The 26,930-nt window shown below is 34.8% G+C and overlaps 1 protein-coding gene across 3 annotated transcripts; it reads right to left on the reverse strand.

Annotated features, from left to right (window-relative positions):
• LOC138314590 (E3 ubiquitin-protein ligase MIB2-like) lies at positions 1-26,579 on the reverse strand. Of its 3 annotated transcripts, none has more exons than XR_011207398.1 (19): positions 26,454-26,579; positions 25,698-25,923; positions 23,327-23,498; positions 23,089-23,204; positions 21,643-21,837; positions 21,320-21,459; positions 20,917-21,027; positions 19,414-19,518; positions 17,787-17,964; positions 17,276-17,409; positions 15,966-16,114; positions 15,394-15,553; positions 14,676-14,830; positions 13,724-13,850; positions 11,991-12,200; positions 11,399-11,574; positions 9,943-10,124; positions 3,094-7,822; positions 1-499 (listed from the first exon to the last, which is right to left on the reverse strand). XR_011207398.1 is itself a non-coding variant. In XM_069255003.1 (18 exons), the coding sequence occupies exons 2-18, from the start codon at positions 25,918-25,920 to the stop codon at positions 7,587-7,589; spliced, it is 2,769 nt and encodes a 922-aa protein (XP_069111104.1). In that variant the 5' UTR covers positions 25,921-25,923; positions 26,454-26,579; the 3' UTR covers positions 3,074-7,586. The 3 variants fall into 3 exon arrangements, 1 of the variants encoding a protein (XP_069111104.1); XR_011207399.1 differs by lacking the exon at positions 1-499 and adding an exon at positions 2,998-3,041; XM_069255003.1 differs by lacking the exon at positions 1-499 and having other exon boundaries at positions 3,074-7,822.
• Between the last annotated feature and the right edge of the window lie 351 nt (positions 26,580-26,930).

The following is a 26,930-nucleotide window of genomic DNA, read 5'->3' on the forward strand; positions in this document are numbered from 1 at the left end:
ACATTTTTAGCGTTTTTATTTTATGCATGTGTAGAGGTTGTATTCTATTTAGTATACAATCTTCTTAATACAAACAGCAAGATAAAAATGCAGCTTGTGGCGGTTTTAATACGGTAGAGAATCAAAGGTCTTGGAAATAATACATGTACATAGGCAGAGAATCAAAGGTCTAGGAAATAATACATGTACATAGGCAGAGAATCAAAATCCTAGGAAATAATACATGTACATAGGCAGAGAATCAAAATCCTAGGAAATAATACATGTACATAGGCAGAGAATCAAAATCCTAGGAAATAATACATGTACATAGGCAGAGAATCAAAGATCTAGGAAATGCTATTGATAGACATGTAAATATATGTTGTACATACCTGCCTATTGTACAAAGCAACTCTACAACGAGTTCATGTTACCATAACAACCAACCATACGTAACAATAGCATTACACAGTATTTTGATAAACGGACAATATAATGTGCCTTTTTGTTGATAGACCTAACTAATATACTGTATTAGGTTAGTGTCTGTGGTTTTTCAAAAATAGACCTAACTAATACACTGTATTAGGTAAGTGTCTGTGATTTGTTGATAGACCTAACTAATACACTGTATTAGGTTAGTGTCTGTGATTTGTTGATAGACCTAACTAATACACTGTATTAGGTAAGTGTCTGTGATTTGTTGATAGACCTAACTTATACACTGTATTAGGTTAGTGTCTGTGATTTGTTGATAGACCTAACTAATACACTGTATTAGGTAAGTGTCTGTGATTTGTTGATAGACCTAACTAATACACTGTATTAGGTAAGTGTCTGTGATTTGTTGATAGACCTAACTAATACACTGTATTAGGTAAGTGTCTGTGATTTGTTGATAGACCTAACTAATACACTGTATTAGGTAAGTGTCTGTGATTTGTTGATAGACCTAACTAATACACTGTATTAGGTTAGTGTCTGTGATTTGTTGATAGACCTAACTAATACACTGTATTAGGTAAGTGTCTGTGATTTGTTGATAGACCTAACTAATACACTGTATTAGGTTAGTGTCTGTGATTTGTTGATAGACCTAACTAATACACTGTATTAGGTAAGTGTCTGTGATTTGTTGATAGACCTAACTAATACACTGTATTAGGTTAGTGTCTGTGATTTGTTGATAGACCTAACTAATACACTGTATTAGGTTAGTGTCTGTGATTTGTTGATAGACCTAACTAATACACTGTATTAGGTTAGTGTCTGTGATTTGTTGATAGACCTAACTAATACACTGTATTAGGTTAGTGTCTGTGATTTGTTGATAGACCTAACTAATACACTGTATTAGGTTAGTGTCTGTGATTTGTTGATAGACCTAAGTAATACACTGTATTAGGTAAGTGTCTGTGATTTGTTGATAGACCTAATTAATACACTGTATTAGGTAAGTGTCTGTGATTTGTTGATAGATCTAACTAATACACTGTATTAGGTTAGTGTCTGTGATTTGTTGATAGACCTAACTAATACACTGTATTAGGTTAGTGTCTGTGGTTTGTTGGTAGACCTAACTAATACACTGTATTAGGTAAGTGTCTGTGATTTGTTGACCTAACTAATACACTGTATTAGGTAAGTGTCTGTGATTTGTTGATAGACCTAACTAATACACTGTATTAGGTAAGTGTCTGTGATTTGTTGATAGACCTAACTAATACACTGTATTAGGTTAGTGTCAGTGATTTGTTGATAGACCTAACTGATACACTGTATTAGGTTAGTGTCTGTGATTTGTTGATAGACCTAACTGATACACTGTATTAGGTTAGTGTCTGTGATTTGTTGATAGACCTAACTAATACACTGTATTAGGTTAGTGTCAGTGATTTGTTGATAGACCTAACTAATACACTGTATTAGGTTAGTGTCTGTGATTTGTTGATAGACCTAACTAATACACTGTATTAGGTAAGTGTCTGTGATTTGTTGATAGACCTAACTAATACACTGTATTAGGTTAGTGTCTGTGATTTGTTGATAGACCTAACTAATACACTGTATTAGGTAAGTGTCTGTGATTTGTTGATAGACCTAACTAATACACTGTATTAGGTTAGTGTCTGTGATTTGTTGATAGACCTAACTAATACACTGTATTAGGTAAGTGTCTGTGATTTGTAAATAGACCTAACTAATACACTGTATTAGGTTAGTGTCTGTGATTTGTTGATAGACCTAACTAATACACTGTATTAGGTAAGTGTCTGTGATTTGTTGATAGACCTAACTAATACACTGTATTAGGTTAGTGTCTGTGATTTGTTGATAGACCTAACTAATACACTGTATTAGGTTAGTGTCTGTGATTTGTTGATAGACCTAACTAACACACTGTATTAGGTTAGTGTCTGTGATTTGTTGATAGACCTAACTAAACACACTGTATTAGGTTAGTGTCTGTGATTTGTTGATAGACCTAACTAATACACTGTATTAGGTAAGTGTCTGTGATTTGTTGATAGACCTAACTAATACACTGTATTAGGTAAGTGTCAGTGATTTGTTGATAGACCTAACTAATACACTGTATTAGGTTAGTGTCTGTGATTTGTTGATAGACCTAACTAATACACTGTATTAGGTTAGTGTCTGTGATTTGTTGATAGACCTAACTAACACACTGTATTAGGTTAGTGTCTGTGATTTGTTGATAGACCTAACTAACACACTGTATTAGGTTAGTGTCTGTGATTTGTTGATAGACCTAACTAACACACTGTATTAGGTAAGTGTCTGTGATTTGTTGATAGACCTAACTAATACACTGTATTAGGTTAGTGTCAGTGATTTGTTGATAGATCTAACTAATACACTGTATTAGGTAAGTGTCAGTGATTTGTTGATAGATCTAACTTACACTGTATTAGGTTAGTGTCTGTGATTTGTTGATAGACCTAACTAATACACTGTATTAGGTTAGTGTCTGTGGTTTGTTGATAGACCTAACTAATACACTGTATTAGGTTAGTGTCTGTGATTTGTTGATAGACCTAACTAATACACTGTATTAGGTTAGTATAATGTGCCTTTTTGTTGATAGACCTAACTAATATACTGTATTAGGTTAGTGTCTGTGGTTTTTCAAATAAAAACAGCTAATTCATCCCTGAATTTTTTTAATAATGAACTGTTCAAGAAATACAATAAAAGTTCAAGGTGTATTTTTGGGCGAATGCCTTAGCACTAAGAATTGGCCATCTTATGTTTATTCATACAGATTTACATACTCATTGATACTTGCTATGTATACGTATTTGGATTAAACGATGGTTTAATGATACATTCGTACTAGATTACAACTGGCAAGAAAATTGTTTTTAACATTAAATTGAATAAACTCAATGTTAGTGAGCTTGCCGTATTCTCTTTCTAAGGTGTCTGTGTACAAGGAATGGTGTGACAGAAGACTAAAATCACTTACACTATTCAATTTAAAATGTTTGATCACATAGATGTTATTACATTATTATGTATCTCCATTATTGTAGATGACATATGAAAACGAATCATTTATTTTCTAACGGCACATCTCGACAGAGAAAAATTGTAATGATAAATACTTATATTTGTATAAGTCAGGTTGGTATATATATAATAAGGTTAAAACTACTTCGTTAAAATGGGAAACAGTTTTCACCGACAGTTCGAAATTATCTAAACTAAATAAGATTTTATACGAAAATAATGCTAATGATAAGATGCTGGCTGACATGATATGCTCCATTTTGTTATATACGATCAATATCTACCATATCTACACCATAAATTATCCAACAAACCCATGCATTATATAACATTATCTACAATTAAATAAGTTAAAACATAAATACAAAATAAAGCCCTCTTCGTTGAAATCTGACTGGGAACTAAAACTAATCATGAAACACATTAGGGTAAGGTATAGAATTAACTTCATTTTAAGTTTTGTTCATCGTGTTGATTGACAGGCCAGCTGTATCTTAATGAGGTGGTAAATTTGATCTATCCTTTTAGTACTCAACATGGCTGGCAGCGCCATTATTTTACTTTCGGTGTATCAAATTTACTCAACATACATTAAGTACGGTTGATAAGAAATATAAAATAACAATCAAGTGAATTAAAAATTAAGCCTTCATTCACAAACTAATTAACCAGATTCCATTCTGTTAAACTATGTTACCATAGTATGCCCATATTAGGAATATTGTTTTATTCCTTTGCAATATTCTTGAAAATTACTAAACCTTGATTTGTTTCATGCCATTAGGTAGAAGAAAAGAACTGTATGATGCAAGTTACATCTCTTTGTTATAGAAGCTTTTAGTTTATCATACTGTGTGTTTTTCTGTAAATAATTTATCTTTTTTGCACAGAAATAGCCACCAGAGAGGTAAATAACCTATGTAGATTAAAACTAAATAATCACTTTCCCATTTCTACATTTCAATCTGAATCCCTTTTCTATAAACATGTACATATTTCTTAGGTAGAATATTCCCTTAATGACTCTTTTTTTTTTTTTGCACACAATATGCAAACCTCCTATCTGTCAACCTTTAAACAGTTAATTAATAAACAACAAAATACAGAGACCATAACTCTTGCCTATTTCACAAAGCCATGGGACAATCTGACCAGCAAAGGGACATAACTCCATTATATTGCTAACACTGCTAAGAGAAATTATTCCATTATTTCTGTCGCAACACCATGGAACAAACTCAACTAAGCCATATGATACAGCAAGGGGAACAACTCCACTTTAACACTAAATTACAACAGACAAACTCGGTCTTACAGGAACATTCAATATCACCAACATCTAAGGCCACAGGATCCTGGGGAGATAATGCACACCGTCAAGGGGGAATAACTAGTCAAGGGGAATAACTAGTATTGTTATAGATGGCTTTGGCTATAAACATTTTACACACTGGTATTATGTTTGTACAAATAGTTATTTACAATTTAATTGTAAATCACAAAGAGTGCTAGTGCAGGAATTAACAATGCATACATAAAAAGACTGAAATGCGTATATAGAAGATGCAAATGTTAATTTACCCTGTTGAATTACACTGAAAATAACAGATAATTAGAAATTATTGTCAATTACTAGTGTGTTCAAAGTAAAAATTCTTAGTCTCCAAGTCTCAATCTTGCTAAAACCAGGAGTACTAAATGGCAAAGATCTAGTTAGATCAACCGTAGGGCTAAAGCAATTCGTAATAAAAATAAATTGCCTCACATGACAAAGTGAGGTGCACTAGTATTTTAAAGTTATTTACAATATTTACATACAAAGGATATATTAAAATTAAAAACTGGCAAGGGAGGTAATTCTTCTATGATGACATTACATTCATTTATTAAATATATATATACAACATTTTTGTCCGCATTAAACCTGTTCAATTTAAATGTTTAATTTAACCTACTCCTTTAACACCGGTATAGTGCTGATTAATAGCATACAGTACACAATGTACTTAATTCATTTCTTTGATTAATTTTCTTTCCAGGAAAGATAACAACAGTATTAAAACAGACTGTGTTTCTGAACACAATCCCATGTTAATGACACTTTGACCTAATGGCATCAACATTGTTCTTTTAAACAGTATTTTTTCATTAATCCACAGCTATGGCAGACAAAATACAAAAATAAACTTTCTTATCAAAACTTATCTCGTACAACATTTCAAATGTAATGCAAATTTCTAACCCATTTTTATAATAGATTAAACATTAAACTGTCCGTGTATCCTGCTAGACTAGTGACTAATGTCTTAAACAATAAGGTAAAAGTAGTTTTACAAACTTGTATCTTTTTATAGACTTCCACAATACAAACACTGCAACTGTCAAGCTTTTAAAGTCATCATATCTAAAATAAATCTGTATCACTGCGCTTTCTCAACAATATCACATAATTTCTGCATGTGTTCTGGAGTACATATATAGCAACAACTTACAACAACAAATCTAAAAGTAGCAAACAGACTGAAGTCGATACAACCCAAACTGGTCTTAAAAGTCGAAAACTGTGACTCAAGCTTCAATAGATAAACAGTGTGCCCAATTTTCTGAATTTTGAAGGTATGTTTATGAAAAAGCAAAAATATTATTATAATAACATTCCATAATCAAAGAACAAGACTAATAGAATCTTACATGGGCCTGTCTGGTGGACAGCGATATCTCAACCCGAGTGAAAGATTTTGGCTGGTTGGCGGCCAAAATCTTTCACAAGGGTTGAGATATCCCTGTCCACCTGACAGACTCATCTAAGATTCTTTATCTCACATACTTAAAGGAAAAATTATGAAAATACAGTTATATAGAACCATTTCCATAGCGCCGCCATCATAGGAACGTCGCAATGCGTCAAAATCAATGAAGTCGTCGACAATAGACACCGCATGTAATGATGACGTCACGTCATTGTCTAGTGTGTGTGAGCTATCTTTTCCTTACCCTGGTAAAAGACAGAGTTATCTTTCCCTAGCAAATGCGGGATAACCCTGTCAAGTATGGGCGAAAATCAAGTTCACATTACCACTATGGAATTTGACAATTACCGTATATTTGGAAAACTGTAACCTGATTTCTTTCCATATTCAACAGCTACATTTGTTCCAAGAAGTGCACCGCGTGTACCATTCCCATGCCCCGCGGTGTACCATTCCCATGCCCCATCCTTATTTTATCAATAAGAAAGCATGTATGATAGGAAACAAATAATACATTTGATTATAACCTTAAGCAGACACATGTGGATTTTTTCCCCATCTAGCTCTTTTCATGCTATTAAATTTAAGTTCAGAGATTTGGCATATATTTCAAGTAATCATACACTTACATATTAAAATCTTCAATGAATATTATTATTACTAATCATACCAAAAGTTGACATTTATATTCTTTATCATTTATTTCAAATTCAAAATTTCTCAAGAATCCAGTAGTTTAAAATAACTTGACAGAATCTCTTTGTTTATTTGTAAAACATTTGGGCTTTTATATAATCATTTATAAAAATTAAGATAAAAATTGAAATTGATTTTTCACATTTGGTCTACATAAAGGAGATATTTCCATTGCAAAGTTAAGTCTTTTGTTATTAAAATACAACATTCAAGAGACTTTGTCCAGTCACACAAACATGGATGTTCAACTCTTTATCAGTTAGACTACCTCAGTCATAATGTAAAAGGATACTTTGGTGGTACACAGGTTAACAGCTTTAACTGTGACTTATAATGTGGTTCATTTACCTGTAGTCAGTTTTCGTGGTTGGCTTGCAGCAGTTAATTAATCTGTAATTATTCATTTTCTTGGTCATTATTGTGTAATATTAAAATGTTCACAAAACTGTAGTTTGTATTTTTACTGATTGACTTAAAATGCAATACATCAATTATTTCCAATTACTATTTTTTATGAATGGTTCAGGGAACACATAGTTAAATGTTACACAGTAATTGTTTTGTCAGTTGGCTAGTAAACTGTAAATAGAATTTTTGGTGATTGGTCTGTGATACGTTGTAACTTTAGCTGTAGATAGTAATTTTTTTGGTGATTGGCTTGCGACACATGTGACAGATTTTGAGTGCCTCTCCACACTTGTTACAGACACTGTGTCCACACAGGAATACCATATCTCGTCGCCGCTCCATACAAATCGTACACAGAATGTTTTCCTCCATTTCCTGAAGACGGCGCTGCAGTACATTTGAATCTGAGTCAGTTGGCCGTGAATTACTATGTATTTGTAGTTTTGATCCATCTGTAATGAATGTTACATAGTATATTTATCTATAGTTACAGAGTAGGGAAGTATATTTATCTATAGTTACAAAGTAGGGAGGTATATTTATCTATAGTTACAAAGTAGGGAGGTATATTTATCTATAGTTACAAAGTAGGGAAGTATATTTATCTATAGTTACAAAGTAGGGAAGTATATTTACTATAGTTACAAAGTAGGGAAGTATATTTATCTATATTACAAAGTTATCAAAGTAGGGAAGTATATTTATCTATAGTTACAAAGTAGGGAAGTATATTTATCTATAGTTATCAAAGTAGGGAGTAATATCTATAGTTACAAAGGTATATTTATCTATAGTTACAAAGTAGGGAGTATATTTATCTATAGTTACAAAGTAGGGAGGTATATTATCTATAGTTACAAAGTAGGGAGGTATATTTATCTATAGTTACAAAGTAGGGAGGTATATTTATCTATAGTTACAAAGTAGGGAGGTATATTTATCTATAGTTACAAAGTAGGGAGGTATATTTATCTATAGTTACAAAGTAGGGAGGTATATTTATCTATAGTTACAAAGTAGGGAGGTATATTTATCTATAGTTACAAAGTAGGGAGGTATATTTATCTATAGTTACAAAGTAGGGAGGTATATTTATCTATAGTTACAAAGTAGGGAGGTATATTTATCTATAGTTACAAAGTAGGGAAGTATATTTATCTATAGTTACAAAGTAGGGAAGTATATTTATCTATAGTTACAAAGTAGGGAGGTATATTTATCTATAGTTACAAAGTAGGGAGGTATATTTATCTATAGTTACAAAGTAGGGAAGTATATTTATCTATAGTTACAAAGTAGGGAAGTATATTTATCTATAGTTACAAAGTAGGGAAGTATATTTATCTATAGTTACAAAGTAGGGAGGTATATTTATCTATAGTTACAAAGTAGGGAAGTATATTTATCTATAGTTACAAAGTAGGGAAGTATATTAATCTATAGTTACAAAGTAGGGAGGTATATTTATCTATAGTTACAAAGTAGGGAGGTATATTTATCTATAGTTACAAAGTAGGAGGTATATTTATTATATAGTTACAAAGTAGGGAAGTATATTTATCTATAGTTACAAAGTAGGGAGTATATTTATCTATAGTTACAAAGTAGGGAGGTATATTTATCTATAGTTACAAAGTAGGGAGTATATTTATCTATAGTTACAAAGTAGGGAGGTATATTTATCTATAGTTACAAGAGGGAGTATATTATCTATAGTTACAAAGTAGGGAATATATTTATCTATAGTTACAAAGTACAAAGGGAAGTTATTATCTATAGTTACAAAGTAGGGAAGTATATTTATCTATAGTTACAAAGTAGGGAAGTATATTTATCTATAGTTACAAAGTAGGGAAGTATATTTATCTATAGTTCAAAGTAGGGAGGGAGTAGTAGTATATTTATCTATAGTTACAAAGTAGGGAGGTATATTTATCTATAGTTACAAAGTAGGGAAGTATATTTATCTATAGTTACAAAGTAGGGAAGTATATTTATCTATAGTTACAAAGTAGGGAGGTATATTTATCTATAGTTACAAAGTAGGGAGGTATATTTATCTATAGTTACAAAGTAGGGAAGTATATTTATCTATAGTTACAAAGTAGGGAAGTATATTTATCTATAGTTACAAAGTAGGGAAGTATATTTATCTATAGTTACAAAGTAGGGAAGTATATTTATCTATAGTTACAAAGTAGGGAAGTTATTATCATATTACAAGTAGGAAGTATTTTAATTTATACAATGTAGGGAAGTATATTAATCTTAGTTTCAGTAGTAGGGAAGTCTTTTTTATTGGGATCAACATACAGATGATGAATGGTGTAAATCATCCTCAATATCCCAGGGATTACTATCACTGTTGAAACTTAATGCTTTGATCCAAAACATAATCAGTACCGGTTTTATTTACAATTTTATTCTTTATATATTACCGCAGTTCCCTCTGGAATTATGTAACTTTAGACAATATCTTTTAACATCAATAACTAGAGTTACTCCTGAAAACCATGAATTTTTTTAAACATCTTCAAATATTTTATATCCAAGAACATCACAGGAAAATTACCTTTAGAAACTTTGGCCTCAATGTTGACTTTGCATGTGAGACATCGTTTTGGTTTTACGCTGCATTCCTGACATGTGACCACATGCTCACACGGCAGAAACTTGATAACAGCAATTTGCTCGGAGCAAACCACACATTCTATATCACCAGGCTGGGTCATCTCGGATCTTGTACCAGAGGCACTACAAATAATAATGTTCAGAAAATCACTGATAATTTGCTAGGTTTATAAATGCAATATGTATTATCGCTAACAAACATTTTTGATGTTTTAGAGGCAATTTTTATTAAAATATCAAAATCTGCATTTGTGACATCTACAAAAATCCAAGTTTTCATTTATTTTATTCCCATTACACATCTAGCCTACCCCAGGGTTTTGTTTATAATAATAACCTGCATATCAGACCAAACTACAACCATTGCCAGAGTAGGCGACTTATACCCCCGCTGCACAAATTAAGCAATAACTCCATTAAAAGGGAACCATTTGTGACGTTAACTTTTTTCATAGCTAGTCCTTTAGACTAGTAAACCCCCAAATTTTACTAGTCTGGCTATTTTAATATTAGTCCAAAATAACTATACAGCCGTTTTGCTTCAGCATTTTGGTCATCATCAGTTTACAATTTTTGACCCAAAGTACAGTCTGGATGCGTTTGTGAATAATGCATCTGGATTGAAATAATTGCAAAAAGAATGCACTCAAAATGTGTTGAAAATGCAATTGACCACTTGAGATATAGTATTCTATAATGATTTTAATTGGGTGGGAAGCCACTAGTCCAATCCAATCCCAATCGGGGTCCAATCGGACTAGTTCATTACAATTAGTACTAGTCCGACCGCTAAAATTACTCGTCATGGGCATCGGACTAATGCTGAAAGTTGCAGACTTGGGGACATTACAGAACCCTATATAGTTTACTTAACTCCCTTTCTGTCATAACTCCCTTTTATGTCAGAGTTCTGTGTACTAAATTTTATTAAAATCTGTCAAGCAGTTTAGGAGGAGTTTGCCAGACAAGGTTGTGTCTACCGACAGACAAGCAGTCCAATTCTAGTATTAAAACACACACACCACCAACTTAATTTCTTTCCAGAGGGTATAATTAAAGATGCTCCACCGCTGACAAATGGTAATTTTTCACTATCAAAAACAGGAGCATTACCACCATTGAAAAGTTTGAGCTTCTAATTTTACTTCAAGTTAAAAACATAGAATAGAAGTAATTGCATCCCGAAAAAAATCCATGCCACTATATCCTATATGGAATGAAGTACTGATTGCACATGCACCAAAGGCGAAATAAATTATTTTATATAATTTTTTGTGTTAATTAGACATATATACATGATTAAACACCAATTATTGTTCAAATGATGAATATCATTTATGCTCTGTCCGCAGTGGAGCATCTTTAAGCATTTTAGATATTTTAAATGAAAATAGTACTTTGAAGTAGCAAATTGCTTGATGAGCTCTTCGGTGCGTGGGTCACTGATAACATCCATTGGCGTTTTGCCCTGGTGATTTTTCTGAGTGAGTTTAGCTCCCTGTTGAGCGAGGTAACAAGCAATGGCAGGTCCCATTTGTTCATCACCCTCGGTCATACCAAGCTGGACACGGATCTAGTAAGAATGAGAAATAAACATCTGATAATAGACTACGTAGACTGGGATATCTACAGCAGATTGCAGGCACAATGTCCAAGATTATTAGAATTTTGATATAGACTATCATAGACTTAGGTTAATGAAAAAGAGGAAAGACTTTCACAAAGACTTCTTTGGAATAGGATAGAGTATAGACAGTGATTTTCAAAAATAAAAAAATGTGACTTTGACATAAAACAAGAAATTAAACTTTCAACTTATTAAATTATTGCTATCAGCTTTAAAAAGTGTATATCATTTACCATTTTGTAACAAACTCTTTTGTGGATCAAATTTTTTGCAACCATAAAATTGTACATGTACCAAGTACCATAAAATCCCAGAAATATAAATGCAAACTTTCAAATTCTTAAGAAAATTGCTGTACTCACAGCATCTAGCATGGGACTATTTTCCTTCTCTGTGGCGACAGTTTGTCTCATGAGAGCGAGATGGAGGCAGGTATCGCCATCTTCATCCATCACATTGACATCTGCCCCACAGACTACGAGCAGCTCAATGATAGAGGTATGGCCCTGGGACACGGCCAGTAGTAATGGAGTCTGCTGTCGGTTGTTACGATTCTCTATATCGGCATGACCCTGTAAAACATTTGATGTTCAGTTACAAACACATGAAATAATATAATGATGTTGTATAAAATTGAACAGAAAACACAATTCACTATAGACCAGAAAATTCATCAATAGTACTCCAAACCATGTACTCAGATGGATGTTTTAAAGAACATCCTTATGAACCATAAACTTTATGTGTTTGCATTAACTCCAAAACAAGTTGTATAAAACCCTTTTGATGTCTGAATTAAAGCATGTGAGGGGTCTTAGCGTGGGAGGAACCCAATCATTGACTCCCAAATTGTTCACGCCTGTGCCAACTACCAAGAACCAAACTCCCAATAGTTTGGGTTTGGTTTTATTATTCTAGCATCCTGTTAAGAGCCAGGGTCATGTACAGATGTGCCAGGTTTGTTGGTGGAGGAAAGCCAGAGTACTGGAGAAAGACCACCGACTAGTGGTCAGTACCTGACAACTGCCAAACATGGGATTCTAACCGCATCCCAGAGGTGGAGGGCTTGTGGTAATATGTCAGGACATCTTAGCCACTCGGCCACCGCATCTCAGAGGTGGAGGGCCTGTGGTAATATGTCGAGACATCTTAACCACTCGGCCACCGCATCCCAGAGGTGGAGGGCCTGTGGTAATATGTCGAGACATCTTAACCACTCGGCCACCGCATCCCAGAGGTGGAGGGCCTGTGGTAATATGTCGAGACATCTTAACCACTCGGCCACCGCATGCCAGAGGTGGAGGGCTTGTGGTAATATGTCGAGACATCTTAACCACTCAGCCACCGCATCCCAGAGGTGGAGGGCCTGTGGTAATATGTCGAGACATCTTAACCACTCGGCCACTGCGTCCCAGAGGTGGAGGGCCTGTGTTGATATGTCCAGACATCTTAACCACTCGGCCACCACATCCCAGAGGTGGAGGGCCTGTGGTGATATATCGAGACATCTTAACCACTCGGCCACCACGGCCCAGAGGAGGAGGGCTTGTGGTGATATGTCAGGACATCTTAACCACTTGGCCACCACGGCCCAGAGGAGGAGGGCTTGTGGTGATATGTCAGGACATCTTAACCACTTGGCTGCCCGGGCCAAGGGGTGGAGGGCTTGTGGTGATATGTCCAGACATGTTAACCACTTGGCCACCAGGGCCCAGAGGTGGAGGGCCTGTGGTAATATGTCGAGACATCTTGACCACTTGGCCGCCCGGGCCAAGGGGTGGAGGGCTTGTGGTGATATGTCCAGACATCTTAACCACTTGGCCACCAGGGCCCAGAGGTGGAGGGCCTGTGGTAATATGTCGAGACATCTTGACCACTCGGCCACCGCGGCCCAGAGGTGGAGGGCCTGTGGGTATATGTCGAGACATCTTAACCACTCGGCCACAGTGACCCCTCAAATAGACAGGTGAAAGACGATTCGTATAAAAACTATACAAGGCACTTTCTTATCCTGTTCTTCAGCTTCCCTTTAAATGGCACTTGGGAGATTTCTGCTGTATCGTTTGTAAGTTGACATTTCCCCCCTGTGTATTACCTGTGTAATCAGTGTGTTTGTCACTTCTTTATGTCCATTCAGAGCAGCAAGATGGAGGGCAGAAAATCCATCATCCTTCTTTATATCTACGATTTGTCGACATTTAGCAAGAATCTTTTCTGTTGCACTGTAATGTAACTTATTCCATTATATACAGGGAAAAACTACAGAATTTTTGATAGACAACAGAAGTGAGCAAAGTTTGATCCGATTACAATTTGCTGTTGACAAATACCATAATTGACACAAGAAGTCTCCATGTCTGTATGATAAAACGCAATTATATAAGTTTATCATATTAAATGGTATACCAGGTAGCTTTGGGGTACAAATCAAAATCATCACTTACAAGACCCTGGACTAAAAATATTATACAACATGAAAATTTTGTTGACGATGATGAGAGAGAACAAAATATGGGTATTTTAATAAAAAATATGCAATTGCCGTGAGAATAAATTATATTCATTTACGTGAAAAAATGTAAATATAAGGAATAGATATTTATTTTGTTGAGGTTATGAGGGTATAATGATAATGGAGCATGTAACCCCGGGAAAATATCTATTCCTTAAATATTAATAACTAGTTATCAAATGTTATCAAAAACCGACAACTATGAAAAAAGGCCTTGCTCCCCGCTGAGTTGACCATTAGTTACAGTTAACGTGGCATACTGGCTCAAGCAGCCATTTTTCATTCTCGAACCCAATGGAAACCATCTTACCAGTGACCCAATATCATTTTCATTGATATCAGATGATTTAAAGAAGTTTGACCCCTTAAGAGGTTGTTTGCAGCCATTGTGGATTTAAATGATAAGACCTCTTCAAAACTATGACCATGATATTCAGTGTCTCCAAAAGCCCCTGTAAACCACTTTCATTAAAATGAATATCTATATATTTTGATGCCCTAGAATAACACATCAAATAGATTTAGTATTCCTTACAAGTTGTTTCCCTTCAGGGCAGCGTGGTGTAGAACGTTGAATCCCCGTTTGTTCCGCAGTGTGAAGTCGATGACATTTACATTCACCAACAGTTCTATTATCTCACGATTCTCTTTACCAATGGCGTCATGCAGGGCGGTGTCTTCATACGAATCCTGTATATAAACAAACAGTTAAAACTTGTAGTGAGTCAGAATACCACCCAGACAAATCAGAGCACCACCATCTAAAGCAGACGTTACTCCACTGTTTATTATTTAGTTTATTATCTTGTCTCATGCTTCTACTACTCATCTGGCAATTATTACATATACATAGAGGATCTTATGTAGGTTGGTTATGGTTTTTTTTTTAATTTTTAAGTTTTATAATTGAAATGGAAGACAAATCATTCAATAAGTTTCAAAATTTTGATGTTTTTTTTAATTTTTATCCAAGAGTGCAAGATTCTATTTATCACAAAACTTTTATCAATGAAATTTTAAGTAAAACTTTAAATAGTAGAAATCAGACTCAGATGTGACATTTCTGTTAACCAATTGTGACTATGAACACATTTATTTATTACAATATCACAACTACCTATGAGGTTATAATAGTGTTATTACACATATGTCTTACGATATTTATGACGTGAACATACATGGCTCTACAGGCCACTTATATGATAAAGTTTCTTCTGCCGCGAAATTCATTCAACACATAAAAAGACCTGTACCTGTATATTGACATTGCACTGATCGTGTGCGAGGAGGATCTTGACACAGTCGACATGTTGTTTATTGACAGCCACATGTAGTGTACTACAGCCGCCATTATTTAGTGAGTTTATATGGACATTCTGTCTCAGCAGGAGACGCATCACCTCAGCTTGGTTCCTGTCACAAAAAAATACAAGATTATGTTTTTCAATTTTGGAAATTTCAGGTAGGTAACAGTTTCTCAACAACAGTATGTGTCTACAGGTGCATATCAACTAGTAATACTAGTCTTCTGAGTATATCTGTGAATAAAAAATCATAAAACAAAAACACAAATCTCCAATATTTCTAATACATTGATTAGGCTTGGTAATATTTATAAGGCCACAAAATGTGGTTATCAAGATGAAAAGCTTCAAAATATATATTACTTGGAAAGTGTACAACATTTTATAAAAATATCTATGGAGTGTTTCAAATGGGAGACCAAAATGTTGATTTTTTTAATGAGTACACCTTAATTGAAGAGCCCTCATATGACTATGTAGGATACCTAAATAAAAAGTGTATAATTATCTAAGAAACTGACCCGAATGCCGAGTAGTGGAGAGCGGAGTCCCCATCTTCATCCTGGAGCTCGAGGTTTGCCCCAGCGTGAAGTAAGATCTGTACGATGTCTGTATGGCCCTGATGGCTGGCTACCTGTAAAGCAGTCTTCCCAGAACTCTTCATATCCACCTACAAGTCACATTTTATTATTGGTATAAATGGTCCTATAAATCCTTCATTATCGATCATATTTCACTTATTCAGTAGAAACTAGAACATTGACAAGTCAGTAAGGGTGGCGCGAAATCACAAGGGTATCAGAATCTATAGCTAGCAATCCCCCATCAATAGGTATGCAATATGCAAACTGAATATTTTACACAATGTATTTGATTCCAAGAACAACTTATAAAGTAATAAAGAACTAATTCTAAACAGCTTTTCGATGGTATTACAAAAATATTGTCTACATGATGTTTTAATGCTAAAATCAGAGATGGTGATCCAGTGACCTTGAACTCTGACAGAATTACCTTGACCTGTGAACCACTGTTACTGACATATGTCAAGAAAATTTAAGTTACATTACTTAATATTTATAATTGCTACTGTCTGTATCGATAAACTATGTTGGGGCAGATCTGTTTATTTCCCAATAACTTGAGTGCAGAACGTGACCCGATTCGGTGCGTATGGATACATGTAAACTTTGGCAGACTTCCTTTGACATTCCACAAAAAATCTTGCCAATCTTTGCAAATAACACATGTACGAGACAATCGGAGACATACAATAAAACACATTTATTTTTTGAATGTATAACTGTTATTTATCACGAATAAATTAACTGAAACATAGGAACTATTTTTTGTGACGTCATGGAAAAAAAGGGTGGGATTAAGCTATAAGTCAACGGCGCGGTTTTTTAAACGGCTGTTGTGCATGGATAAACATCACGGCAGAATAATTTTGACGGCGAAAAACACATCGGTAAATGATTGTATGTGACGTTTTGGTTGATTTTATTGTTTAAAGAAAGTATTGTAAATATAAGGATTAACATCTTACTGTGTTTAGTTAATAAGATGATAAACCCAATGGAGCAGTCGGTAAATTGTACATAAACACTTCGCATTTACGCAATTTACGTCAAGCTCCATTGGGTTTATCATCTAATAAACTAAACAAAGTAAGAGGTTAATCCTTAAACAATTTCGCTTCAAAATATTACAAAAAAATGTTTATCAGTTAGCTCAAAAACTTGCTGCATGGGGTCCTAACTCAATGCGGGTGCCCTATATAACCTTTTTTGGATGCTCACAGCATGACTTGATCTGGATGTTTACACACCTTGTCTGGATGTTTACTGACAATTTCCTTGACAATGTCAGTGTGACCTTGGGCAGCCTCTCTAACAAGCCTGTCAGGTCCCGAGTCCAGTGACTTCATCTCCATCAGCTGTTCTAACAGGGATGTCAAGGTCACTGTAACACAAATATATAGGTTATTAGACTCTGCCATCACTTTCAAGGAAAATAGCAAATAATAATTAATGTATCAAGTGTGTCATTATCATGAAGTCATGCCTTTCAAATCAATATTCTCCACAAATAAGTTAATTTTATCTGTAATTCAGACCTATATTTGATCTCCCACCAATGCCTATCACCTGCAAATGACATCTGAGCTATAATTGAACTCTTACCTGACTTACTTAGCTATACTTATAACCTATTATTTGACCCCAGACCTCTGAGCTATACTTCGTCTATAACCTATCTTTGATGCCTAATTTGACCTCTGAGATATGCTTTGTCTATGACCTATATTTGACCCCTGACCTATCTCTAACTTTACTCACCCCCTGCTGCCTCCTCTCGTTCTGGTGCAGCCCCATTGGTGTTGTTGACATTTGAATGAGCGTGTTGAGCCAATGTACAGCAGGCAGGGTTCAAAGTCCAAGTCTGACCAGCAGACACAGATACCCTGAGGTCACCGTCTGGGTACACTTTCAGTACACGACCTGTCTTCCCAAGGGCCTGCAACAAGGGAGACAACTTATTAATATTAGTCATAAGACTCTAACAAGGCACACAACTTGCAAACATTAACCACCAGGACTAAGGACTTTAACATGGGAGACAACTTATTAACTTTAACCATCAAGAGGGATTTTACAAGGGAGACAACTTATTAACATTAGCCAACATAAGGACTCTAACAAGGGAGACAACTCACTAACATTAGTCATCATAAGGACTCTAACAAGGGAGACAACTTACTAACATTAGTTATCATAAGGACTCTAACATTAGTCATCTTAAGGACTCTAACAAGGGAGACAACTTACTAACATTAGTCATCATAAGGACTCTAACAAGGGAGACAACTTATTAACATTAACCATCATAAGGACTCTAACAAGGGAGACAACATACTAACATTAGTCATCATAAGGACTCGAACAAGGGAGACAACTTACTAACATTAGTCATTATAGGGACACTTACAAGGGAGATAACTCACTAACATTAGCCATCATTAGAACTCTAACAAGGGAGACAACTTACTAACATTAGTAATCATAAGAACTCTAACAAGGGAGACAACTTACTAACATTAGCCATCATAAGGACTCTCACAAGGGAAATAACTTACTAACATTAGCCATCATAAGGACTCTAACAAGGGAGACAACTAACTAACATTTAATCATCATTAGACCTCTAACAAGGGAGATAACTTACTAATATTAGCCATCATTAGAACTCTTACAAGGGGGATAACTTACTAACATTAGTTATCGTTAGAACTCTAACAAGGGTGATAGCTTACTAACATTAGCTATCATCAGAACTCTAATAAGGGAGATAGCTTACTAACATTAGCTATCATTAGAACTCTAACAAGGGAGATAGTTTACTATCATTAGAACTCTAACAAGGGAGATAGCTTACTAACATTAGCTATCATTAGAACTCTAACAAGGGAGATAGTTTACTAACATTAGCTATCATACGAACTCTAACAAGGGAGATAGCTTACTAACATTAGCTATCATTAGAACTCTAACAAGGGAGATAGCTTACTAACATTAGACATCATAAGGACTCTAACAAGGGAGATAACTTTCTAACATTAGCTATCATTAGAACTCTAACAAGGGAAACAACTTACTAACATTAGCCATCATTAGAACTCTAACAAGGGAGACAATTTACTAACATTAGCCATCATTAGAACTCTAACAAGGGAGACAATTTACTAACATTAGCTATCATTAGAACTCTAACAAGGGAGACAATTTACTAGCATTAGCCATCTTCAGGATGATAGTCTTACAAGGGAAATACCTATAACAAGTTCAAATTTATATAAAGTCCCATCAATGGGTTATTTTAAGGCATACTAAGCATAAGAGATTTGAAGAGTATAAAAAAGTCAATATGAATAATACAATGGCATAGTTAAGTTACTAGTATACTGACCGGTCGCATATTTTCTGACCATTCACCGTGACCCTTCTGTAGTTCCTTTACTATATGGATATCCTGTGATATCTTTACAACATCATTCAATGTAAACAGATGGACCTGAAAAAGAATGAATCAGTGAACAATGACAAGACACGCTTTGTTTAACACTGCAGATGGAATACCATCCTCGATGTTCTAGGGGTTACTTTCAATGCCATAAATATTCACTCTTGGACTAATCTTCGGTCCCAAGTGTTTGTTGCACTATCGCTTACTAATTCCTGGGAACATCGGCTGCATTTTCCGTGGTATCATAAATAATAAATTACAAATATCTTGGTCATTTGATTGGCTCCGCTTAAACCAAGTGAATGCAATCAAATTTTGCGCCTCAAAACATATTTCTGGTATAATTTGAAGCACATGAAGCCTGACTTACAATGTACCCATGTCATGCTTGAGTGCATATCCAGACCCATATCCTATAGTTTTTCATTTGATACATAGGCTTTTGACTATTGATATACAGACGACCTCTTTATGTGTACCCAATAGTACACATATAGAGGTGTCCGTATAAAGTTAAAAGCCTGTGTATCAATAGCGACAGTATATGGTCAATAATAATTACTGATATATGTATTTTATTTATTTGGTTTAAATACATAAATATCTAAATGTAAAATTGATTATAATTATATTAATGTTTATTATTTAAAGTGTCAATTAATTTAATTATTTACTGACTTATACGGAATTTTAAGAAATAATTGAACACATAGAAGGTGCTTTTGGTATAGTAATATATTACATAGTTAGAATCTGGTGATCAAGTGACCACATTTCATTTAGTCAATTGGATGAGTTAAGGATTAGATAGCGACGTAATTTTTGTTCATTTCCTAATATAGTGATCGACTCAACCTGCACAAGGGTGCCGATAACTTGAACACGCTTTTTCATTGGTGGGCAGTTTTATGAATATTTAATAAAACCCCAGCAAATGCAAATGCAAAAAAAAAAAAAAACAAAAAAAAAACAAAAAAAAAAAATGCATGTATGTCTACACATGGTCCAAAACATTATTGTATTATTGTTTCATTGAAATCAATTCAGTAGTTTAGAAGGAGTTGTTCAGACAAATTTTGAAACCTGTGTAGTGACCTGGTTACCATGGCAAATTCGACAAATGAAAACCATCATGCACATTTACACAGGGTTCAAACCAATACTGCCAAGTTTCATTGAAAATGAATCAGCTTCAAAAATGAGAATGTGATTTAATTTTCTGTACATGATTTCTAAAAAGTCTCTTACATACAAAACAATCCTCCATCAATACTCCCTTCTAGTGTTCATGCTTGAAACATCCTCATATCATATCTAATCTCCTTCATAATAATTTCTTTCATAGAGCAATGAAGACAAAAAATTTACAGAATATCTCTCTGAGGAAGAAAGTTGAAATGGTCAATGTTTCAATTATTGCAATTTTCGAATTTGATAACAAGTTACCTTGGTGAGGGCACCAGCATGAAATGTCCACCTATTACTACAGCCCTCATACTGAACCCTGACATCGCCGCGGTCTGTGATCCGATGAACGGAACCAATTTTCCCAATGTACTGAAAAATATATATAATTTCAATGGCAAAACACTGTTTCTTCTAAAATAGAATAAAAACATTCATTCATAAAATCAATGTTTAATTTCTGCTAGAGTGTTGTAAATGAATTTCATTTCTAGAATCAAAATCCTAAACAGTAAATAAGGAAATAGGATTAGTTCTGAAACAAATCAACTAAGGTCATAGGTCAAAATGAAGGTTTGTGTTTAGCTTCTGATAAACAAATATTTACAAAATTAGCAGTAAATCCTAATTTCTATGCCTTTATCATTCTCTCTCATTCCAATACCTCTGCCATGCGTGGGTTCCAACCTCCGTGACCTTCCTGCATGGCTTTTAGGATATCTGCTTCTAGGTCAACCTTGACTTTGTCACCGACCTTGAACTGACACTGTACACCTCCAGAGGTCACTATATCTGGAAACTCTCCTACAAATAAGGGTTGTAATTTAACAAAACCTTGTAATAAACATTTTGATAAAGATATTGATGTAAATAAATATTAAAAAGAAACTGACCATAAAACAACTTTTAGATAAAATTATAAGAAGGATTTATGATTTAAGATTGATACCTTTCATGTGAGTGACAGATAACCTAGACAAGACATACCTAGGACAGGAAGATGTTCCTTGTAGTACGACGGCCCATTAGCTGCACTTATATACTTTAGATCCACCTTGCCTTTGTGTCCTACGCGGTAAACATTTGTGGATCCAGATGTCCATGTGACATGGGCCACACTTCGCCCAGATTCTGAGTCCCATCCTCGAACGTCGGTCACCTTGCCTATCTTACCTTCCCCACCTGTAACCGTAACAAGGATCTCCATACAGTAATTAGGTGGGACACTATTCAATGGTGAGTAAGGTTAAAGGATGGCTAGTTACTATCAGATTACAGGACTCATTGTTTCATTGATTACAAGTCACCTAGAAATGATAGGAAGGAACTGTAACTTTGATAGAGTTCATATTGATTTTTTAGTATAGGCTCAGGTCAAACAACAAACAATTATTTTCAATGATTAAATAACCTACTCTGTAATTTGTAACAAATTGACAGCCTAGCTACAGAGTAGGTAGTACCGAGTAGTCCTAATGTCTGTATGAGTACTGAGTAGTCCTAATGTCTGTATGAGTACTGAGTAGTCCTAATGTCTGTATGAGTACCGAGTAGTCCTATCGTCTGTATGAGTACCAAGTAGTCCTAATGTCTATATGAGTACCGAGTAGTCCTAATGTCTATATGAGTACCGAGTAGTCCTAATGTCTGTATAAGTACCGAGTAGTCCTAATGTCTGTATGAGTACAGAGTAGTCCCAATGTCTGTATGAGTACCGAGTAGTCCTAACGTCTATATGAGTACCAAGTAGTCCTAATGTCTATATGAGAACAAGGTAGTCCTAATGTCTATATGAGTACCGAGTAATCCTAATGTCTGTATGAGTACCAAGTAGTCCTAATGTCTGTATAAGTACTGAGTAGTCCTAATGTCTGTATGAGTATCGAGTAGTCCAAATGTCTATATGAGTACTGAGTAGTCCTAATGTCTGTATGAGTAACGAGTAGTCCTAATGTCTATATGAGTACCGAGTAGTCCTATCGTCTGTATGAGTACCAAGTAGTCCTAATGTCTATATGAGTACCGAGTAGTCCTAATGTCTATATGAGTACCGAGTAGTCCTAATGTCTGTATAAGTACCGAGTAGTCCTAATGTCTGTATGAGTACAGAGTAGTCCCAATGTCTGTATGAGTACCGAGTAGTCCTAATGTCTATATGAGTACTGAGTAGTCCTAATGTCTATATGAGTACCAAGTAGTCCTAATGTCTATATGAGTACCGAGTAGTCCTAATGTCTATATGAGTACAGAGTAGTCCTAATGTTTGTATAAGTACCGAGTAGTCCTAATGTCTATATGAGTACCGAGTAGTCCTAATGTCGATATGAGTACCGAGTAGTCCTAATGTCTGTATGAGTACCGAGTAGTCCTAATGTCTATATGAGTACCGAGTAGTCCTAATGTCTATATGAGTACTGAGTAGTCCTAACTTACCATCCTGGTTAGCCCAGTCCCAATCCGGGCCACGTAAAACCCTGGCCCCTGGATATATTCCCCATGACTGAATTTTATTACTATTAACACTGTCCTTCCTTTTTGGCATCTTCACCCTGGAAAATAAAAAAAGTACAAAATAAGGACCGAAGTTTTAGGTTTTTACTAAGGAAAAAATATATCGTAGGCAAAAAGTTCTTGGTACCAGTCATATTGAATGCCTTGCATACATACATACCCTTTAGATGGTGATGTCTCAAATCTGAGAAATGCATGGCCAAGGTCATGTTTGTCAGACATGTAACACTCAGTACAGAGGTCAAAGTCGTGACACTTAGTGCACTTCCATCTCATTCCCTGGATTCCCTGCTTCTTACAGCCATCACAAATAATGTTCGGGTGCTTCACTCCTAAAATACATCATAATATCAATAATTGATTTATTATTCTTACCTATAAAACTTTGACATTCTAGTGATTTGATTAAGTACATTCTATAGCCCTAAACATATCTGACACAAATAATCACATTTAAACAGAATAATCAATAGTCGTTACGTACTCTATTCTAATTAAAATGTGTTGAAAGTCTCCTGTAGGACAATCATGATCAGATTTAAATCTATTATTTATGTCAAAAAGTTTCTACCATGGATTTTAGCTGTTACTGTACGTGTACTAATATTAGCAGTATTCTAATTTTAAGGCCTTTAGCTCATAAGTCATAGCACTAATTCCAGGGCTCGACATTAACTTTTTTAAGGACTTGCCCTGTCGGGCAGGTGACTACAAAAACCTACCTGCCCGACTGGAAATTTGACTTGCCCAATAAAATTTAATGAAAAATGATACAATTTCTCTATTTTTATGATAAATTTATGATTCCTTTTGATTTTCTTAATTTTTGTGTTCTATGAGCATATTGAAGAATTAATAATTCACTGTAGTAAATATAACAAAATATGTCCTGTCCTAATGAATTGTTCCTAGCTACTGACCAGTTGGGCAAGTGATAATTATCAGGAACCTTCCAGACCTAATAACTCCACTGACACTTCAAATCTGCTTTGATGTATCTTCTTCTTAGTCCACACAATATCGGTGATTATTAACGAGATGAACAGGTGTCTTAGCTAACAATATTCTACAAGCAAAAACTGTAAAATACCGATAGGGAAAGATCGATTTGAGCAGACTAGGTTGTGAATAGCCGGCATGGCGAACAGAACTGTTAAATTTCTTGATTTTCAGTCAAAAGCTGGTCATGTATAATTAATCTTGATTCTTGCATATAATGATAAACTTTTGATTTCCACTATTGCCATACTATTGCTTTTGAGCTAGGCCTACCATTTGTTATCAATCTCAAAGCTCTTTGCCATGCTTTCTGTCAAATTACATTATGACTGTGTCATCAAAGCGCTTGAATTATCACATCGTGTATACTACATGGGTGTACAAACATCTGTTTGACCATGACTAATTATACCGATAAATCTGTGTAGACAGCTTCATAGCTCAGATTTTGTTACATGACCCGTAAATGTATCTTAAGGACTGTGATATCAACTCTACATCAGCCTAAACAAGTATCAATGGCACTAAAATATCCACCTGCCCAGTCGGGCAAGTCACAGACGTAACTGACCTGCCCGAAAGGAGGTCTGACCTGCCCCGGGCAGTCGGGCAATGGTTAATGTCGAGCCCTGAATTCAAGTACAGCACTAAAATTTGTCCCAACCCACGATATAGTATATATTCAGTATAGCATCATGATCCAATGGAAATACGAAATTTGGGTGGCATGCGTTGGTATTTCCTTGATATATAACATTTGCATGGATCATTCACAGGCGAGAGTATACATCCGAGAACAACAGTCACCTACAATTTTATAATATATCAAATTAAACGCACAATAAGGTGAATAGTATTTGTTAATGACTGAGCTCACATTCATTAAATATGTAATTACGAGGTGTTGTTTTAAGGAGATATCATGTGCTTAAATTTAAAACAGCTTTATGATCGATTTCATTTACCTGTCTTTTGTTTTGAATACTGTTTACCAACACAATATGAGTAACTTTGATTTGTTGTAGCGAATGCTAGCCTTACCTGTATAGTCTGTATCAAATTGAACACTACGCTGTGGTAATATTACCTGTACTCGGCAAATTATAGTGTGTTTCATAAAAGTCTAACAGCTCTAATTTACCACATTTCTTGTAACAGTGCTAACTTAAAAAAATTCTTGTTACGATTGCGCCAATAAGTCTTTACTCCCTCAGAGCGCTAAAATTTGAGTGCGCAAATTTAAGTACATGTACAGTATATCTTAAATGAAAATACAGTGTTGAATGAAAAGCTGAAGCCATTGTTATATGTGTCTTTAAATATCAGTACTGTTATATCATATGTGTCCCAGAATATTAAAAAATATAAGTGCTTTGTTTATATCAGCTCCTGAACTTTGTATCACATTCTGATTGGCAAACATGAGATTTCTGATCGACAGTTCCATGCCATTATTGTCAAATTAATCTAGATCATACTGTAATATCGTTGACACATTTATTATTAGATGCCTGATGGTTATATATACAAACCTGTGGGAGCATTGTCCAGAACTCTCAGGTCATAGGCACCCTGATAGCCTACTCGATAATTGGTACGAGCTCCAGAGTCCCACTGCACCACGACTGTTTTGTCTGGAGAAGTGGAACTACTTGGCTTTCCGATCTCCACTACAGTACCAACATGACCCTCTCCATCGTCTTGATTGCCCCATTTCCAGTCTGGGCCACGGACAGCCCGTAACCCCACCTCCATACTCTATAATAGGAAATAAAATATTACTACATTTCTTATATAGTTTTTTTTTCTGTTTTACTACTTTGGGAATGGGGACTGTCAATTTGAAATTGGGAAAATGTTTTATGAGGTTTTTTTAAAGTTTATGAGTCAGTCATCATGGGAAATTTATTTTCCATGTAGACTACTGCAAACGAATTATGCAAAATTCTGAATACCTTGTTTGACAAAATATTGATCACTGCGCTGCGTCTCCCCCAAAAAAGAAAATGTCCATTATTGATATTGACATACAAATGTCTCCATCAGCATATAGAAATGTTATTGAAAATCAATGAAATAGTGAGAGGATAATGCTTATTTTGGTACTTATCAAAATAAGATCAGTTCATTAAATAACATCCGGGGGAATTTTAACAAATTGCTGGACCAGAAATGACAGAAAAAGAACCCCCTTCCATAAGGTCAAACCAATATCGCTATAAACGATATTGCGTATTTATAGAACTGTTTTTACTATTTAAATGAAATCATCGGGGTACAACATATACCTGTGAGGCTACAGTAGCACCACTCCCTTGTCAAAGATCCAGTATTTCTCAAAACAGGACAGAAATACTTTCACCAAATAAAATCTCAATATTCCAACAGGAAGTGACTAGTTATAAGCATCGATATCAATGCTACATTGGATTGGTCAATAAAAATGTAAACAAAATCACAAATTAGAAAAACTAATTCAAATGACAGAAAATTTTAAATAAATATACACGGCGTACTTTTAGAAAGAGTAAAGACAATGGTCTTTTTCTGGATGAAATAAATTTATGTGTGGGAACGGAGCAAATGGAAGGATTGTTTACCGCTGTTCCATTTAGTGGGTTGTCACCCCACAAAAGGCAAATATAGGCCAGGGATGTATTTTGCCTACATTTGACAATTTATACGAAATATCTTATTCTATAGCGATCGATTTTTTATAATTCCTCATTTTAAGTGAAGATACGTTGTAAGCTACAATTTAATAG

This window comes from Argopecten irradians, chromosome 1, assembly GCF_041381155.1.
Source record: "Argopecten irradians isolate NY chromosome 1, Ai_NY, whole genome shotgun sequence".
Lineage (NCBI taxonomy): Eukaryota > Metazoa > Mollusca > Bivalvia > Pectinida > Pectinidae > Argopecten > Argopecten irradians.

Excerpts from the sequence above, each read along its gene's own strand:
- LOC138314590 (XM_069255003.1), bottom strand. The coding sequence starts at position 25,920 with ATGGAGGTGGGGTTACGGGCTGTCCGTGGCCCAGACTGGAAATGGGGC. Across the intron at positions 21,028-21,319 it reads GGAACCCACGCATGGCAGAG|TACATTGGGAAAATTGGTTC; the intron begins GTATTGGAATGA and ends TATATTTTTCAG. Across the intron at positions 13,851-14,675 it reads GCCCTGAAGGGAAACAACTT|TGCAACAGAAAAGATTCTTG; the intron begins GTAAGGAATACT and ends GTTACATTACAG.